The 19196-nt window shown below is 55.4% G+C and overlaps 1 protein-coding gene across 6 annotated transcripts in view; it reads left to right on the top strand.

Annotated features, from left to right (window-relative positions):
• ERMARD (ER membrane associated RNA degradation) overlaps positions 1-11605 on the top strand; it is a 67208-nt gene extending 55603 nt beyond the window's left edge. For 5 of the 6 annotated variants that reach the window (XM_058665023.1, XM_058665407.1, XM_058666565.1 and 2 more), the window contains 8 exons: positions 471-539; positions 1609-1782; positions 3586-3669; positions 5682-5758; positions 6584-6706; positions 7596-7814; positions 8854-8967; positions 11416-11605. In XM_058665023.1, the coding sequence (XP_058521006.1) occupies positions 471-539; positions 1609-1782; positions 3586-3669; positions 5682-5758; positions 6584-6706; positions 7596-7814; positions 8854-8967; positions 11416-11599 (1044 nt within the window). In that variant the 3' untranslated portion in view covers positions 11600-11605. The remainder of the gene's footprint in view (positions 1-470; positions 540-1608; positions 1783-3585; positions 3670-5681; positions 5759-6583; positions 6707-7595; positions 7815-8853; positions 8968-11415) is intronic. The other variant, XM_058665996.1, reaches the window with a different exon arrangement.
• Positions 11606-19196: the final 7591 nt, after the last annotated feature.

Raw genomic sequence — 19196 nt, 5'->3', positions numbered from 1 at the left:
TCGATGTGCAGGTTTCACATGCATGTGTGTGGTATGTGTGTATCTGTGTGTCAGGGTGTGTCTGGATGTGCAGGTTTCACATGCATGTGTGTGGTATGTGTGTATCTGTGTGTCAGGGTGTGTCTGGATGTGCAGGTTTCACATGCATGTGTGTGGTATGTGTGTCTGTGTGTCAGGGTGTGTCTGGATGTGCAGGTTTCACATGCATGTGTGTGGTATGTGTGTATCTGTGTGTCAGGGTGTGTCTGGATGTGCAGGTTTCACATGCATGTGTGTGGTATGTGTGTCTGTGTGTCAGGGTGTGTCGATGTGCAGGTTTCACATGCATGTGTGTGGTATGTGTGTATCTGTGTGTCAGGGTGTGTCGATGTGCAGGTTTCACATGCATGTGTGTGGTATGTGTGTATCTGTGTGTCAGGGTGTGTCTGGATGTGCAGGTTTCACACTTGTGTTTGTTTTTGGTGTTTCAGATACTGGCGAAGCACTTGAATGATGGTAAAATCAATCAACTTCCTCTTTTTCTTGGAGAGCCTGCCATGGTAAGGTGTCATATGTTTCTCAGTGTTTGTTGTGGTATTTTTAATGTGATGAGAATGTCCTCGTTGGGCTCGGATTGTGCCATTTCTGAGTAGTTTCTGCCATGTTGCCTGACAGCCAAGACATTGGCTTGACACAGGTGGCTTACTATCCCTCCGAAAGGCTGCCCGCCCTGTTTCCAAGCAGCATTTGAATTTGTTGGTCATGGTTTTATGGAAGAGAATTGGGATCAAATGTGACTAGTAAGGTTGGGTGTCAGATTAAAAGTTCGTGTTTGGAGCCATTTTTTGTGTCACCTTGTGCCTTGTGGGTATAGAAGCGTGGGGTATGTGTGAACGTGTGTCCCCTCAGGAGGTGGTGGACCAAGATGCACTCCAGATGGATGGTGTGTGTGAGCATGTGCCCCCGGGAGGCGGTGCATCAAGATGCAGCTCCAGTGGGGTCCTTCATCAGTTGCCTGTGCTCGTTGGGCATCCACTGCTGCCGCCAGCAGGAAGATGACTGACCCAGCTGTTGGAGCTTTTCTTGTTTGCTTTTGTTCATTCTCTTTTTATCATGTTCTCGTGCTTGTCATCTCGTATCTTGGGTTCTTTGTTGCCTCTGGTCTAGTTGTCTGTTTGTCTGCATCTTCTGTCAGCGGTTCATTTCCCAGGCCTGCTGTTTCCTGACCCTTTTCCTGTGTAACCTGAGTGAGAGGTCTTGAACTTAAGTTGTTGATGGGAGAAGCCACTTTCCACTTGGGCTTCTGAGGGACAATAAGGTTCCAGAAAGAGAGTGTGAAAGAAGAGAGCGTGAGGATAGCACAGGTTCCAGGCTGTGCTTGGATAGGTGGGGTTCCCTCCCTTGGGGGAGGGAGAGAAGGTGACACTCCTACGCCGCTCTTGCAGCTCTGCCTCTAGTAGGTAGCCTTGTGCACGTGCCGGGTACTCAGCACGCAGGCTGCTGCGCCTGCTCGGTCGCTTAAGTCCACCTCTGTCCACACTGGGCTGGGATGGGTCCTCTCTGGGCTTAGCATCTGCTCTCCCCTCTTCCTGGATGACTAATAAGATATCTTCTGCTGCTTTTGTGAAGGAATTTCTGTGGGATTTCCTGAATCATCAGGAGGGTCCCCGGATTAGAGACCGCTTAAGTCATGGGGAGATCGATTTAGCTGACTTTCCGAAAGAAGTGACCAGTCAGCTGCTGGCATTTTCCATCATCCTTTTGCTGCGGTTTGTCGATGCCAAGCTGCTGGCACTTTGTAAGGTAAGCTGTGAGGACGGGCATGACCAGGGGAAGGACAGAGTTGATTGTTCAGTTCTGACGAGTTCAGTGTGGAGTTGCTACTGGATTCCACATTTGTTTGCTTCTCTGTGACAGACCAGTCAGTGCAGCGTCATCCAGCCTGAACTCACACAAAGTCTTATTGCTTGAAAACACATTTGTTTTTAATAGGGTATTGAAAACGAATTAGAGAACATGCTAACCAAATATACATTTATTAAGCTCAGGAAAGGGGACATTTGCATCTGTCAGTACACTAATAACCCTTTTCTTATTTCAAAACAATTTTAATGTTGACATTTTAATATTTTTGTGGTAGTCATTGTTCAAAATTGTTTAAAATTGTTTAAAAGTTCAAAAAAGATAGAAAAATAGATCTAAGAAGTGGAAGCCTCATGCGCCCAAACCCTGAAGCAGCTGTGGCCACTAACAGCTGCCTTCCCCACGCACTGAAGGGGTGTCACACGGTTCCCCACCACCCTCGTTTGGGCAACTTTGTTCTGCCTCCATCTGTTTGTTGCTGTTTCATACTGTGTCTTATTCATAGAGTATCTGTTTGCTCAGTGTTTGCCAGCAGGAGTCTGGAACCTGGTGGGAATCCACCCAGGCACTCCAAGTACCCGCTGGTAGGACATGAACATTCCAGCCTTGGGGCCAGATGCCTGCTCCAAGACTTGGTTCTGTGCTCTCTCTCTCTCTCTCTTTTTTTTTTTTTTTTTTTTTTTTTTTTTTTTGCTTTTTAAAAGTTTTGTTTATGTTTGAAAGGTAGATTTACAAAGAGAAAGAATCTTCCATCCTCTGGGTCATCCCCCAAGTGGCCTCAGCGGCTGAAGCTGAGCCTATTGAAGCCAGGAGCTCTGGGCTTCTCCTGGGTCTCCCACATGGGTGCAGGAGCCCATGAGCTTGGTCCGTCCTCCACTGCTTTCCCAGACTCTTAGCAAGGGTAGTACGGGACTTGGAGCCACACGGAATGCTGGCACACGCAGGCAGAGGATTAGCCTGCCCTTCCCTTTGTTTTTTCTTCCATCTATTCCACAACAGATGAATCTAACCCAGGGAGGTCAGCCTGGGCTCCTCACGGTGACTTCCAGAAGCTCTGTGACTTCCAGGAGCTTTAATGATTTGCAGGTCAGACAAGGAGAGAGACATCTGCCACCTGCTGGCTCATTTGTCAAGTACGAAAGGCCCCACCCAGGGGTCCCACCCCGGCTTTCTGGGCACAGCAGGCAGTGGTTGTGGGGAGGAGTTTTCCTGGCACTTGTCTCAGCTGTTTGGTAGTTCCGGGCCATTGTTGAGCTTTCTGTCCCTGCTTTTAGACTTGCCAACTGTCCATTTGTTGGTTTCCTTTTGTTTTCTAGTAGTTTCCAGTTGTGTAGGTGTACCAGCTGCAAATGTTACAGTTTTTTTCAGTATTTAACAACGTAACAAAGCTTAATACAATTTTATGTTTTTATCACTGTGCAGTTCTCTTAATTGTGTAGACATAATGTTCAAATTATCATTTTCTTTTTCTTTTTTTTTTTTTTTTTTGAGAATCTCTTAGCTTGGACTCTCTTCCTTCTGTGTCTGTCATTTTGTTGTGGACAGAGGGAGGTTGTGGCCTTTGAGGTCATTTTGTGGGCTCTCCCTCGTCAAGCCTGTTTTATGAAGCCTGTTGCTTTGTTAAAGTGAACAGAACTGCTCAACAGAAAATAATGAAAGCTGTCCTTGAAACGACCTGCCATTCAGTAAAACAGAACTAAAAGCCACGAGCTGTAGCCTCTGTTGTCTGGTCTCTTGTGACAGGAAAATGCTGCAGTCCGGTCACTGCTCAGGCTGGCAGAGGGCTACAGCTCTCGCTGTCATCCAGCGTCCCAGCTTCAAAAGCAGGTATGTGGAACGCAGGGCGGTTGGGGGAGGCCTTGGAGAGATGCTTGCAAAGAAGTACGCCTCCGGTCTGTGGCCACACAGTCTCTTCCGGGTACCTGATGGTTGGCAGTGATGCTGGGTGTGTTTGGTAGTGGTTGAGTGTTGGTGCAGGTGTGGTGTAGCAACATAAAGGCCGTGCCCTCAGCCTGGCCCTGGGCAGTAACCCTTTGTCGATGCTGAGGGCAGCCTTCTCCGCCTGCAGAGTGTTGACCTAGGAATCCCTGTGGACTGTAGACTTGACAGCATTCTGCCGGGACTGGGACCATGGCTAAGATGCCGCTTTATTGTACTTGTGTCTGGTGGGATGGGAGGCATAGTGCAGGAAGGCGTGGTCCCCAGGTAGTCACCTGTGGACACTCGCCAGAAGGACACCCTCTCAGACAGCTGCAAGTCTAAACGTGGGGTCTGGGGGTGAGTCAGGGCAGGTCAGAGGGACAGAGCCGAAGAAGCCAAGCTTGAGCAGTGGTGTCTCAGAATACCAGCAGGAAGTGGGCCATGGCAGGGAAAGCTGAGATGGGCCTCCATGAGGGCAGTCACGGGCAAAGTTCATCCTCCAGCCCAGTGGTCAGGGGTACAGCTTGGAGCCAGTGCACCTACCTGACTGTGAGTCAGCACACAAACCCTTCAGCAGGGTTCTGCAAGGCAGAAGGACCGGGGCCAGCCTTTAGGGACACCAGTGGGGAGAGTGTGAAGTCAGAGGAACTTCCTTGAAGGTGGGTGTGTCTCTGTGGCCTGAACTGCCCAGGCTCCCACCTCTCAGGCTTCCCTGTGTCCTGTTGGTCCGTGCCTGCACAGGGAGGCCTGTCCTTTCCCCTCGGTGGAGTGGCCTGCTGCCTCCTGCCTCCTGCCTCCTGCCTCCTGCCGCTGAGTCCATCACACTTCACTCCCTCTTGCTGCTGCAGTTACTGCTGCTGGACAGCTAGTCAGCCAGCTTGGGGTGTTGGCAGCCTTCAGTTAGTGCACTTGTGGCGTGAGTGATTTGGGGTGGACTCAGAGTCCATTCTGCAGCTTCAGCTGGGGTTGGGCTGTGGTCCTTCACGAGTTTGCTAAGCCGCTGCCCCATCAGAGCAGGTTGGACGCTGGCCAGGAGCCTCACAAACACTGGATACTACTTTGTTTGGTGGCTGGGACCCAGGCGTTGGTGTGGTGCGCTGACGGGGAAGGTACCCATCTCCAGCCTGGCCTGAAGCCGCTTGACCCCTACCTGCCTTGATGGGAGGTATGCAGCTCTCGACGGCCATCCCCACTGACCCTGCAGCCCTGGACTGCTGCCCCCAATGACCCCACAGTCCTAGACGGCCATCCCCACTGACCCTGCAGCCCTGGACTGCCGCCCCCAAAGACCCCACAGTCCTAGACAGCCATTCCCACTGACCCTGCAGCCCTGGACTGCTGCCCCCAAAGACCCCACAGTCCTAGACGGCCATTCCCACTGACCCTGCAGCCCTGGACTGCCACCCCCACGCTGACCACACAACCCTGGACTGCCGCCCCCACTGACCCTCCAGTCCTCGACAGCCATCCCCACTGACCCTGGATGGCTGCCCCCACGCTGACCCTGCAGCCCTGGACTGCCACCCTCACTGACCCCACAGTCCTCCATGGCCACCCCCACTGATCCCATGACTCTAGGACTGCCGCCCCCACTGACTTTGAGGCCTTCGATGGCCATCCCCACTGACCCCTTGGTCCTGGATGGCTCCTGCCCCCACTGACCCCATAGTCCTCGACGGCCATCCCCACTGACCCCACAGCCCAGTAGCCCACCCTGCTGAGTGGTGTGGCCCCAGCTGATTCTCTGGGGTATACCTGAGACTGCCATGAGACTGCCAACAGATTCTCAAGTGTCATGGGTCATCACAGATTCAGAAGTGTTGGTTTCCCAGAGACCGATTTAGCATGTGAAATGGCCTAAATGCATGTGTCCCAGGATGTCATTGGGAAAATGTCACAAGTGAGCCCTGTCACCCCAGGTGCTGAGCTGTGAGGAGAGTGTCCGGATCTGGCCTCTGCTACCTCTCCCCGAGGAAACCAGCTGGAAGGTGACCAGGTGTGTGTCATCTAGGGCCCCGTAGCCAGCGGCAGAGCTCCATGGAGTAGGTGCTGTGCCCCTGGGGCTGTCAGCGACAGTTGTCAGCAGTGTTACTCCGGCAGTGTCTGACCTGGCCGCCGCGCTGCTGGTGGGGCTGCGTGCAACCCAGGTGCATCCCAGCTGTACTCCGGGTGCTGCTCCTGTCTCATGTAATGCCCCTAAGGAGCAGAGTCCCTGCCAGCCAGGTGGGAGACCCAGGTGGAGTTCCTGGCTCCTGGCTTGGGCCTGACTTAGCCCCATCTCCTGCGGACATTGGGGCTGTCAGTCAGTGGTCAGGAAGCTCCTGTCCTCCCTGCCTCTCAAAAACTTAAAAACTCAAATGCTTTTCCATTCATGAGGCTGCTGGAAGATGGAGGGAGGGCAGCTGATCTGGGCTGGAGCAGGTGTGAGAGCTGGATGCGGTGCTGAGCAGGACCCCTGGGGCGGGGCCCCACTGTGGGCAGCATCCCTCCGAGAGCCCCCACTGAGGACTCTTCCATGTGGGAGGGAGACGGGGGTCAGAGGATGGGAGGAAGTGGGGTCATGGAGTTGAGCTGAGCTGTCGGCCGAGTAGGCACAGTTCTTGGTGACAGTTGGGTCATTTTTGTCTGTACAGCACCTGTTTTCAACGACAGCCTGCATCGGACTCAGTGTGGTCTGTGTGGCAGTGGCTTGTCCCATTTTATGCTTGGGGAAACCGAGTTTCAGCTTCGTGAGACATAAAAGTAAAGCCTGTTTGTTGCCGTGACCGAAGTGGGCATCTTAACGATGATTGCATGTCCTTGAACGTGTTCTGTTTTCCAGACAAGAAGGTGATTCTGAAGCAGATGCCTGCAGCTCTTTAACTGCAAAGATTCTGGAAGAGCTGCACCAGCATGTGCCTGCGCGTTGTGTGTATGCTGACTCGCAGCATCCTGCCACAGAGCAGTAAGTGCTGGTGCGGAGCGAAGACACATGGGCACGTGGCATAGCTGTCTGTGTTCAGCTTTGTCGTGAGGAATTACTCAGTGGGCTTCGACAGTTGAGTGTGGGTGTCTGATGAGAGGTGTAGGAAAGGCAGTGTTCACATAACACCTGCCGTGGGAGGCTCACTCAAGGGTGCCATCCACACAGGGAGTGGCTCACCAGAGGGGGCCATCCACAGAGGAGCTGTCTCACCAGAGGGCTGTCCACACAGGGAACGCCTCACCAGAGGTGGGGCATCCACACAGGGTGTGGCTCACCAGAGGGGGCCGTCCACACAGGTATGTCTCAGCAGAAGGGCTGTCCACACAAGGGTGTCTCACCAGAGGGGGCTGTCCACACAAGGGTGGCTCACCAGAGGGCTGTCCGTAAGGGGCAGCTGGCTTACCAGAGGGGCTGTCCACACAAGGGTGTCTCACCAGAGGGCTGTCCATAAGGGGCAGCTGGCTCACCAGAGGGGGCCGTCCACACAGGTATGTCTCAGCAGAAGGGCTGTCCACACAAGGGTGTCTCACCAGAGGGGGCCGTCCACACAAGGGTGGCTCACCAGAGGGCTGTCCATAAGGGGCAGCTGGCTCACCAGAGGGGCTGTCCACACAAGGGTGTCTCACCAGAGGGCTGTCCATAAGGGGCAGCTGGCTCACCAGAGGGCTGTCCACACAAGGGTGTCTCACCAGAGGGCTGTCCATAAGGGGCAGCTGGCTCACCAGAGGGGCTGTCCACACAAGGGTGTCTCACCAGAGGGCTGTCCACACAGGCTCTCACCAGAGGTGTCATTCACAGGGTGGGCTGTCCGAGCAGGAGGTTGAGGGGTGTTGAGCCGCATGCCCTGAGAGCTGTCCTTGATTTGTAGGTGGCGGCAGCTGCTTGGGGCGCTGTGTTCCACGAGCATCCCCACCCTGTTCTGCCCCAGGGCTGTGCTAGAGGTGCTCACGGTGCTGCGCAGCATCTGCTCGCAGTGCCAGCGTGTGTCTGACCAGGTGGCTGCCTCGGCAGCGCACAGGCACAGGCAGTGGCTGGAGAGGAGGCTGCGCTCACGCCAGCGGCACAACTACTTGTGCATGGCAAACAGGTACGTGTCCTCCGGGCTGGCCTTGGGTGTCGTTCTGCACTCTCTTCCTTCCAGAGACAGCCGTAGCCGTGGAGTGCAGGCTGTGGGCTGCGGCACTGAGGAGGGTCAGCTGGACTTGTGTTCATGCTGAGTCTTACTGTCAGCGAATGCTGCAGAACGTCTGTGTTCTAACAGCACGTGGTACACACTCCAGATCAGTGTCTGTCAGTCAGTCCACATTTTATGGAGTTACCTATTTGCACAGCAAAGTGATTGAGATTTTCCCATCTGCTGGTTCCCTCCCAGCAGCTGGGCCAGGCTCAAGCCAGGAACTAGGAATACCATTTGGGTCTCCCGTATGGGTGGCAGGAGCCCAGGAGCTTGGACCATCATCATCTGCCTTCCCAGGCACACGAGCAGGAAGCTGGACCTGAAGTTGAACAGCCGGAGCTTGAAGCTGCCCTTCAGATGTGACCTGCTAGGGCTGCAGGCTGTGGCTGCCCTGGTGCTGTCCCGATGGCTCTGTTCTCAAGATTTCAGTGGGCCTGGCTGCCTTCCTGAAAGATGATGTTCACTCAGGTTCTTACCTGTGGCCTATGAGATAATCTTCCTCGTGAAAGTGGAAGATATGTGTTTGTGAATCATTACCTCCTGAAACCGTTTTAAAATGGCACTGGTGGTTTCATGGGCAAGATAAGGCCCAACTTTGATCCAGGCTTCAGTGAGTCTGGAGACACCAAGCACATGTTCATACTCGGGCTGTTGTCTTTGTTGCTGAGTATCAGTTACATCAGAGAAGTCGAGCTCGCCCTGCATCCTCTGAGAGGACACTGTCCAGCAGGAGGCCGGGCTGTCGCCATCGGTGCACAGTGAGGAGTGGAGGGTGAGGCCAGGGCCAGCTACCCTGGCCTCCGCAGGTTCCATGGCTGGAAGGCTGGAGTTGGGGGCTGCCGGTGGGGTTGGACCTGAGGGAGAAAGGTGCTGGTTAGGCTGCACATCGGTGTCCACGTGATGCGGAGGATGCCTGTGCTTGCTGATGTCTGCGTTCACGTGTTTCTAGCCTGAGGCTCCTGTCCCCCGTGCTTTACCTGCTTCTACTGCTCGTTGCGCTGGAGCTGCTCAGCATTCACAGCGTCCTTAGGAAGAAGGCCCCTGAGTACCAGCACTACCTCAAGTAAGCGCATCCCGGGAGAACAGGTGTGAATGAATACCGGCTCTTGGTCTTCTCGGTTACTTTTCTGGGTAACTGTTATTAACCTCATAGATGCTTTTTCTTTTCTTTTTTAAAGATTTTATTTGAAAGATAGTTACAGTGCAACAACAGCTGAAGCTGGGCCAAAGCCAGGGCCAAGAACGTCTTCTGGGTCTCCCACATGAGTGATAGGGACCTAAACATTTGGGTTGTCTTCTGCTGTCTTTCCCAAGCCATTAGCAGGAAGCTGGATCGAAAGTGGAGCAGCTGGGACTCGAATGAATGTGACGTGGGTGCTGTCGGCTGCTGCTGCTTTAACTACTGCCACAGAACCAGCCCCAACCCTCGTAGCTTCTATATTTTTTTTAAAGATGCATTTACTTGAATTGCAAAGTCAGATACACAGAGAGGAGGAGAGACAGAGAGGAAGATCTTCTGTCCGATGATTCACTCCCCAAATGGCCGCAACGGCTAGAGCTGAGTCAGTCTGAAACCGAAGCCAGGAGCTTCTTCCAGGTCTCCCACATGGATGCAGGGTCCCAAGGCTTTGGGCCATCCTCAACTGCTTTTCCAGGCTGCAAGCAGGGAGCTGGATGGAAAGCAGGGCTTCCAGGATTAGAACCGGTGCCCATATGGGATCCCAGGCGTGCAAGGCGAGGATTTTAACCACTACACTATCGCGCCAAGCCCAAATAAATAAATCTTTTAAGAAGAAATCATGGCTGGATTTGGAAGGTAGGTGTGAAGGTGCCCTTGAGAGCGCCTCCAGGTGCTCCCTGCCCCTCCCCTGAGCACCCTGTGCCTCCCCCGTCAGCATTCTGCCTCTTCAGTCTCTGTTTCTCTTAGTTCCCCTTGGCTCTTGCTGAATGCCTGGAACATTTCTGGCACTGCTGGAAGCTGGCATCTAGGAGGTTGGTGCCCCTATGTACTTGGCCCGTGCTGAGACCCTGACGATGCTTTCCCAGTGGCAAGGGTATGGGCACCTCCCTCAGAGGCCGCCTGGCCCAGCCCTGTGTTAAAGTGTTACAGGGTGCGAGCGAGATCACACCAGACATGTCTAAGGTTTATTAAGGAGTCTTTCTTAACCAAGCTTGGTGATAATAGAGCACAATAGCAAATCACAAGTCCACACAGCAATCCACCCAATCATAATCCAACCAAACATAATCCAAAAGGAGAACAAGTGGTCATTACCCGCAAGTCCATTCGTTAAGCTGAAGACCTATGTCCCAGCTTCCCCAACAATACAAGTTATGCTAAGAGACATGCAACGAATAACCTGGACACACTCACAAAGAACCTGGACACACTTACAAAGCTGCAGACATTCACTCTTCTCTGGCTTCTCTGCCCACATTCCATCACTGCTAGGCCTCACCTCTCCTGGAACTCCAGATAGCACACAAACCAGAAACAACATTACTATATGCATTGTCCCATCTAAGCAGTACTCAGGGACCATGATTGCCCCTACCAGCAGAGCCAGTAATGTGGATGGGGGAGGGTCTGGGGATGAAGCACCGACAGGAGACCCTGTTGGTAGAAGTCTCAGCAAAGTCTCGCTTAGGTGTTCCTTCACCTCTCCTTATATTCTCTTCCCCCCACGTCCTAATTTAGCCAGGATATTGGGTACAGATGAGTCCAATTAATCTAGGTGTTTTTAGCCACAAGCCCAGTTCCTGTTCCTGCCCAGCTCAACGAGTGCTAATCACCTCCTTAGCCCACTGTCAGTGGGTGCTGGCTGTCACTGGCTGCACCCGGTAACAAGGACTGGGGCCCTGGGGCCCTGAGCATCCCCCACAGCTTTGCAGTGAAGTCTGAATTTCTGTCTCCTCGTTCTCTTCCTCCTCCTTGTCCTCTCCTCTTTGCTCTCCACCTCCTCCTGTTCCTCCCCTCCTCTCCTCCTTCCCCTCCTTCTCCAACTCCTCCTCCTCATTTTTTTGGTAAGTTTTATTCCGTTTTTATTCAAAAGGCAGATTTCCAGAGAGGGACAGGCAGAGAAAGATCATCTGCTGGTTCACTCCCCAAGTGGCTGCAACAGCCAGGAGCCAGAGCTTCTTCCAGATCTCCCACAAGGGTGCAGGGTTCCAAGGCCTTGAGACATCCTTTGCTGCCCTTCCAGGACACATGCAGGGACTTGGATGGGAACTGGAGCAGCCAGGACACACACGGGGACCCGTTTGGGATCCTGGTGCATACAGCAGGGAGAATTAACCAGTTGAGCCATTGCGCTGGACCTGAGTTCTCTGAGTTTCTAGGCAGACAAATGTAATTAGACTAAAACAATTTGTTTCCTTTTCTTTTTGAATCCCCAGCCAACCATTAAATAGGGTGGAGTTTAGGGATAATTCCAAGAATGAAAAATTCAAATCCTCATTGCATTTTACAGTTGAATGGATAAAGAAGTTACATTCACTCTTTTTCTAACAGGTTCTTAAAGTCGATCTTGCAGTACACTGAGAACCTGGTGGTTTACACCAGCCCAAAGAGGAACAAATGGCATGACACCATCAGTCTGACACAAACAGTTTTGGTGAAGATTTGGACTTTTTATGAGAAGAAGCAAATGCTAATGCACTTAGCTAAGGAATGCACAAGTGAAGTCGCCCTGTGAAAATCCTGTGTTGGTTGGGCTGTTGGTTCTACCAGAAGATCCCATTCAGTTGGTCTGAGCCATGTGGAAAGTGGGGAGCAGGACAGGGGTGGTCGGGGGTGTGGGCTCAGGGACCAGGCTCTTTCCCACCACTGTCTACACTGCGCTTGCTGGGCTGGGGTGAGAGACTGTGTGTGTGTACCATGTGACTGCCGCAGGTCGGGTATCACTCAGGCTGGCTGCACCCCAATGCTGTCACTCCCACCAAGACCCCACCTACGGGGACCAGGCCTCTCTGTGGGGTGAGGGTGGGCTCAGCCAATCCTTCCTTCAAACACAAGGAACAGAACAACGCCCTGTCCTTCTAGACCTGGCAGATGCAGTAAATGGTACCATCTCAACTGGGCCATTGTTAGGTGGGGATTTAGGGTGGGCACAGTGCAACCCCAGTAGGGTTGTGAATGAAGGTGAGGCTGCAGGCTGGCCTGTGCACTGCTAGGTGCCAGCTGGCCCTGGACGTGCATCTGGCTTGGTCTGGGCTCTGAGCTGGGAGGACCGTGCCTATGGGCTTCAGCAAACCTCTCTGAGGTTTGCTGTGACCTAGTGCCAGGGCAATGACACCCGGCCACGGGCTATGTTCCTGCAGAGGGGCGGTGACACCCGGCCACGGGCTATGTTCCTGCAGAGGGGCGGTGACACCCGGCCACGGGCTGTGTTCCTACAGAGGGGCGGTGACCCCCGGCCACGGGCTGTATTGCTGCAGAGGGGCGGTGACCCCCGACCACGGGCTGTGTTGCTGCAGAGGCGCGGTGACCCCCGGCCACGGGCTGTGTTCCTGCAGAGGGGCCGTGACCCCCGGCCACGGGCTGTGTTGCTGCAGAGGGGTGGTGACACCCGGCCACGGGCTGTGTTCCTGCAGAGGGGCGGTGACCCCCGGCCACGGGCTGTGTTCCTGCAGAGGGGCGGTGACCCCCGGCCACAGGCTGTGTTGCTGCAGAGGGGCGGTGACCCCCGGCCACGGGCTGTGTTCCTGCAGAGGGGCGGTGACCCCCGGCCACGGGCTGTGTTGCTGCAGAGGGGCGGTGACCCCCGGCCACGGGCTGTGTTGCTGCAGAGGGGCGGTGACCCCCGGCCACGGGCTGTGTTGCTGCAGAGGGGCGGTGACCACCGGCCACGGGCTGTGTTCCTGCAGAGGGGCGGTGACCCCCGGCCACGGGCTGTGTTGCTGCAGAGGGGCGGTGACCCCCGGCCACGGGCTGTGTTCCTGCAGAGGGGCGGTGACCCCCGGCCACGGGCTGTGTTGCTGCAGAGGGGTGGTGACCCCTAGCCACGGGCTGTGTTCCTGCAGAGGGGCGGTGACCACAGGCCACGCTGCCCAGCCTGTCAGCCCCTCTTGCCCTGGAGGAGCTACAGCTCTGGGGTGGGTGCTGTGTTCTGGCAGAGACCCACTGACTCCCAGGCAAGCGGACTGCTTCTGAGGGATGCTGTGGTTGAGAAAGAGTTGAGGGGTGGAGGGTGCCCTCTGTCTCCCTAAGTGTGGCTGTGTCTTCTCCACTTCACCCATAGTTTCCTATGGGCCCTGTTGTGGCTCACCTCAGAGGAGCCACAGTTCTCAGCACCCTTTGCTGCTCTTGTCTGATCCACAGTGTCCGTGTGCCGCGCAAGGTCTCAAAGGGCTGATGGGCAGCAAGCCCCCATCCTACCCCTCACTTTGTGTTCTCTTCCTACTCGCTGAATAACTCAGCAGACTTAAATCACTGGGAAAGGGGGGAAAGGTGGAGATTAGATTTTCCATCGAAAACAGGGATATTAGTCACTGTGGGAATGGGCGTGTGGTCAGTGGCTTGACACCTGCACTGCACCCGGGCCACCAGGGCTGGAATCCCAGCTATTCTCTGGATTCCAGCTTCCTGCTAGCACAGCCTTGGGGGACAGCACTCAGGGCCCATGGAGCTGGGTTCATGCTGCCACGTGGGGACCTGCACTGAGTTTCCGCTCCTGCCTCCAGCCCTGGGGTACACTGCTGAATGGGTGTGCCTTTTTTCCCACCCTTCTCAAAAATCCTTCAGCAGCAACCAGCTGTTACCAAGGTAACGTGGCCTCCCCATACTTGGGTACAGAAAGAAATGTTCCAGATTGTTCTAGGATATGGGAAAAAGCATTCAGAGCCCCGCGTGTGGAGGTGTGGCCTGGCATTGACATGGGAGCTGTGACCCATCCTGTCCCGGTCTCATGCTGAACCAACAGGTTGGAACACTCCTGGCCGTCTGTGCAGATGGGTCAGTATGTCCTGGCCATCCGCTCAGACACGACAGCATACTCTGTGTCCATGCAGATGGTCAGTGCGCTCCCTGCTGTCTGTGCAGAGAGGACAGCGTGCTGTGTGTCCATGCAGATGGTCAGTGTGCTTCCTGCTGTCTGTGCAGAGGACAGCATGCTCTGTGTCCATGCAGATGGTCAGTGCGCTCCCTGCTGTCTGTGCAGAGAGGACAGCATGCTCTGTGTCCATGCAGATGGTCAGTGCGCTCCCTGCTGTCTGTGCAGAGGACAGCGTGCTGTGTGTCCATGCAGATGGTCAGTGCACTCCCTGCTGTCTGTGCAGAGGACAGCGTGCTGTGTGTCCATGCAGATGGTCAGTGCGCTCCCTGCTGTCTGTGCAGAGGACAGCGTGCTGTGTGTCCATGCAGATGGTCAGTGCGCTCCCTGCTGTCTGTGCAGAGAGGACAGCATGCTCTGTGTCCATGCAGATGGTCAGTGCGCTCCCTGCTGTCTGTGCAGAGGACAGCGTGCTGTGTGTCCATGCAGATGGTCAGTGCACTCCCTGCTCTCTGTGCAGAGGACAGCGTGCTTTGTGTCCATGCAGATGGTCAGTGCGCCCCCTGCTGTCTGTGCAGAGGACAGCGTGCTGTGTGTCCATGCAGATGGTCAGTGCGCTCCCTGCTGTCTGTGCAGAGAGGACAGCGTGCTGTGTGTCCATGCAGATGGTCAGTGCGCTCCCTGCTGTCTGTGCAGAGGACAGCGTGCTGTGTGTCCATGCAGATGGTCAGTGCGCTCCCTGCTGTCTGTGCAGAGAGGACAGCATGCTCTGTGTCCATGCAGATGGTCAGTGCACTCCCTGCTCTCTGTGCAGAGGACAGCGTGCTTTGTGTCCATGCAGATGGTCAGTGCGCTCCCTGCTGTCTGTGCAGAGGACAGCGTGCTGTGTGTCCATGCAGATGGTCAGTGCGCTCCCTGCTGTCTGTGCAGAGGACAGCGTGCTGTGTGTCCATGCAGATGGTCAGTGCGCTCCCTGCTGTCTGTGCAGAGAGGACAGCGTGCTCTGTGTGTCCATGCAGATGGTCAGTGTGCTCCCTGCTGTCTGTGCAGAGAGGACAGCGTGCTGTGTGTCCATGCAGATGGTCAGTGTGCTCCCTGCTGTCTGTGCAGAGAGGACAGCGTGCTGTGTGTCCATGCAGATGGTCAGTGCGCTCCCTGCTGTCTGTGCAGAGAGGACAGCATGCTGTGTGTCCATGCAGATGGTCAGTGCGCTCCCTGCTGTCTGTGCAGAGAGGACAGCGTGCTGTGTGTCCATGCAGATGGTCAGTGCGCTCCCGGCCAACTGCACAGAGCACAGGGCAACCACATGGCCCTTGAGGGGCATTGTCCATGTCCTTCCCAGCCCACCGTGTGCCTCTTGACAAATGTGTGGTGGCAGACACATTGTGGATTAACTCTGTTTTGATTTCTTTTTTGTTTTTTTTTTTGAAGATTTTTCTTTTTTTTAATTGAAAAGTCAGATTTACAGATTTACACCCCAGGTGGCCGCCACAACTGGAGCTGAGCTGAACTGAAGCCAGGAGCCAGGAACTTCTTTCTGGTCTCTTCATGGGTACATAATCCCAAGGCTTTGGGCCATTCCTGACTGCTTTCCCAAGCCACAGGCACGGAACTGGAAGGGTAGTGGAGCAGCCAGGACACGAATTGGCACCCATATGGGATCCTGACTTGTGCAAGGCAAGGACTTTCCCCGTTAGACTACTGTGCTGGATCCCCTGTCATGGTGTCAATCTGCACACACCCCGGTCCCCTGTAGTGTGTAGATGCAGCTACGCCTCAGCAGCTCTGCACACCTCGTGACCTGCAAACTGATGGGCACATGTACTGCTGAGGCCCTTTGAGGTTGGGGCCCTGCCATTCTGTGCTGTGAACCCATCTTCCCTTAGAGTGTCCTGAACACCATTCCTGTTGTTGTAAACGTGTGCTTTCATCCTGAAAAAGAAAAAAATCCTGCAAAGAACTGCCACCTGACCCTGTGCCACTGCCGGCATTTGTTACATACGTTCACCTGTGTATGCTCAGCATTCCCATGGCTGAACCAGCTGGGCGAGCTGACTCCCCCCACTGCTGTTACGACTGTCCCACGGCGCAGAATTCCTACCACAGACACTCCAGGGAAGCTGGGTATGAGAGTGCAGTGACAAAGCACAATTGTCTGTTCCTGGTGATGGTGACCCAATACTGCTGTGTGTCACACGTGATAGAGGCTGACCCCATCCTCTCACATGTGACAGTGACATAGTCATGTAGTCCGTGGTACAGCGGCAGAACAGCATTATATATCACATATACAGGGACAATGTCAGACATGATCCTCCCAACATGTAACAGTGGACACAGAACACCGTCCAACGCATGAGGATGTGACAGGCCCTCCCTGGCCTGCAGGCTGAGCCAGCTGCACACTGGTGCTTAGAGGTGGCTTGGGCAGAGTGTGGACGCTTCTAGAAGGACAATAGAAGCACAGAGAACAGTGAGACAAAGACATGCTGCAGGGTCTGCTTTGCTCAAATGGCTCAGAAATTGCAGAAGAAGGCTGTCATCCAGGGACTGTGTTCGGAATAGCCCCAGGGTGCTGCCTCATCCGTGGCCCCTTCAGCCCCCACTCCCTCGACTCTGCCTTGAGGGGACAGGGTGGGGCCATCCCATCAGGGTCTCTGTACACCTGCTCAGGGAGGCCCACCCCCAGGTGAGTGGGTAGTTTACAGGGGTGCCAGGAAGGGGCCAGCTGGTGGGAACCTGCTGTGGCATTTGAAACTGACATTTACAGACACAGAAGCCAGAATGGCTAGATGAGCTCACCCCCAGGGCCACAAGGCATTGGGTTGGTGTGGCTACCTCCCCCAGGCAAGGCCATCCACCCACACTGCCTGGACCCCTTGCCAAGTGTGGCTGAGTCTCTGCCCTTTGCTACAAAAGCTCCTGACCAAGTTGTGAGCCAGGACAAAACAGGAGGCAGAAGCTGAGAGGCACGGGAGAAAAACCCGTGTCTGCGGGCTCCTCTGCACAGGCAGGTGGCACACCAACACAGCCACTCAGCTTCTGGCCGGCAGCGAGGTGGGAGCCGAGGCCCACTCTTGCTGCAGACAGCAGCACCTCCAGCATGGCCCTATCCTGCCGCAGGCACAATCTCCCTGGGCGTCCCTGCTGCCCACCCACTCTGTCAGCCTCTGTGCAGCCCTGGGCAAAGATCTGGCAGGCCCCTGTCCCTTGAGGATTGGTGGAGACGGGCCTCTGAGCCATGGCTCTGAACCGCTGGTGGCCAGGGCACGACTGCTGAGGGCAGGAGACTCCTGTCCAGGCAGGATGGCTGACATGTGCGAGGCCTGTGGGGGGAGGGGAAGCAGTGGGCTGTGCGGTGGTTCTGCCAGCAAGACGCGGGGTGGCACTGTTTGCTAACACAAGGCAGCAAATGAGTGGGAGCCCAGGACTCCCTTCAGCTAAGAGCCAGATAAAAGGGTGGGGGAGGATCCCAGGGCTTACCCATTCAGGTGGTCTTTGTCCTTTGTGAGCAGGTGGAGCTTGGGCGTCACCAGATGGGGAAGGTGAGCAAGGACCTGGAACCCCAGCCCTATAATGAGCTTTCCATTCCCGGTTTGTGGCTGATGGACGACAGGAGCAAATGCTTCCTAAATCACCCATGCATTGCACGGGGAACGGGCCTGGCGGTGGCTGCAGGGAATGCTGCCCGCCTGTGCTGGCAGCGGCGTGGCCTTTGGCGGTCCCCGGGGAGGGAGGGAGGCGCCGATTGCCATTAATCAGATGTGCGTCGGGGGCTCAGGGCTGCTACCGCCTCGATGAGGGTGGCAGCTGTTTGTCTGAAGGAGGAGGCTGAGCCCCGCTGTGCCGTGGGCAGGATGCAGATTTGCTGTGGAAGGTTCCTCCTAATGACCTGTATTTATGAGGCACAGTCTGGATTGGCACCTCAGAGTCCTCGTAATTCAATCCACGGGTGGCAGAGACTGCGGAGGGGGGCCCTCGCAGGCATGCCTGGGCCCGGCTCTTGGGAGACCAGAGGAGTAGCTGTGGTGTGGTTTGTAGTGTAGCCACAGTGAACACTTCCCATAAAGCGGCTGTGTGTCCCGGGAGGAGGGCGGGTCTGGGAGACTGGGAGGCCTGATACAAAAGGATGCACGTGAATTAAGTCCAGACTGTTAAGACTTCTGATCAAATCTGGGTTTTTCTCGCAGCAGAGGCAACCCAAGACCCTGGTGGGTGCCTGGAGCGCTTCTTGGCACGTCGTGGCAAGCACTTGAGGTGCCCCAGGCAATGCCCACACCACTACCGGCCATCTTTGAGGCCAGCAGCCACAGACCCATCCTGAGCACCACGCCCGGCCCCCCGCAGGCCCGGCTGCTCCAGAGCACTTGGCCTCCATTAATCGTTTTGGGTCCGTGCAGACGCTGCCATTATCTCCACCCAGACGGAAGAGACGCGCTCCGGCGTAGCGGGGCCTCGCCCCTCCTGGCTTCACGTCTCCTTCGTGGCAGGACCCAGGTCTCCCTCCCCGTGTAGCCATAAATCTCCCAGTGATCCCCTGGGTGACAGGCGACAGGCCGCTCATCCTAGGTCGCGTGGGAAGGAGGCTGTTTGGGTCCCATTGTACGCATGTGAAAGCTGGAGCTCCACAGCCTGGCTGGCATGCCTCCCTCAAGGCTGGGTCCAGGCTGCTGGCGTTTGTGCAGTTATGTCCATGTGAGGCTCAGGTGGCACTCAGGGCACCATGAGCGCAGATACCCGCTGCTCTCCAGCCCACTTGGACTCTAAGGGCCCTGCGGAGGCAGCTTCCAATTCCAGCCTCCTATGCCATGGCCAGTGGAAGAAGCTCACCAGCTGCAGGCTGTGGTTGTGTCCACTCTGAAAGCTCCTGCTGTGAGCTCTCTCACTGCCCTGGCACTCTGCCTGTTCAGGCTTGTCAGGCCCTTTGGTCAGTTTGCCTGATGCAGTCTCCGCATCATGCCTGGGCGGGAATGGCTCTTGGCATGGGCCCAGCTCTGCATTTCCAGGCCTTATTGCTTCTTATTCTTTCAAGGTGGCCCCAACTCCTCTGGCTTGCCTGACAGCACCACCATAAGCAGCATGAGCAGTTCTCACCTAAGGACTTCCAGAGTGCTGTGCTCAGTCGTTCTGGGAGGGAGGTGGAAAGTGGTGAGAGGAGGCCCCTGGCCTTGGGGCTCAGAATGCATCAGAGAGGGGAGGTGGGACCCGTGGGACAGCCACTGATACCTGGCAGTCCCCAAGGAGGGCCTGTGGGGCAGGTGGCAGGAGCTGTGCAGGAATGAGAGTGAGCAGGTGGTAATAG

The sequence above is a fragment of the Ochotona princeps genome, chromosome 1 (assembly GCF_030435755.1).
Source record: "Ochotona princeps isolate mOchPri1 chromosome 1, mOchPri1.hap1, whole genome shotgun sequence".
Taxonomy (NCBI): domain Eukaryota; kingdom Metazoa; phylum Chordata; class Mammalia; order Lagomorpha; family Ochotonidae; genus Ochotona; species Ochotona princeps.
The sequence above is the reverse complement of the archived record's forward strand: the minus strand, read 5'-3'. Positions and strand labels throughout refer to the sequence as shown.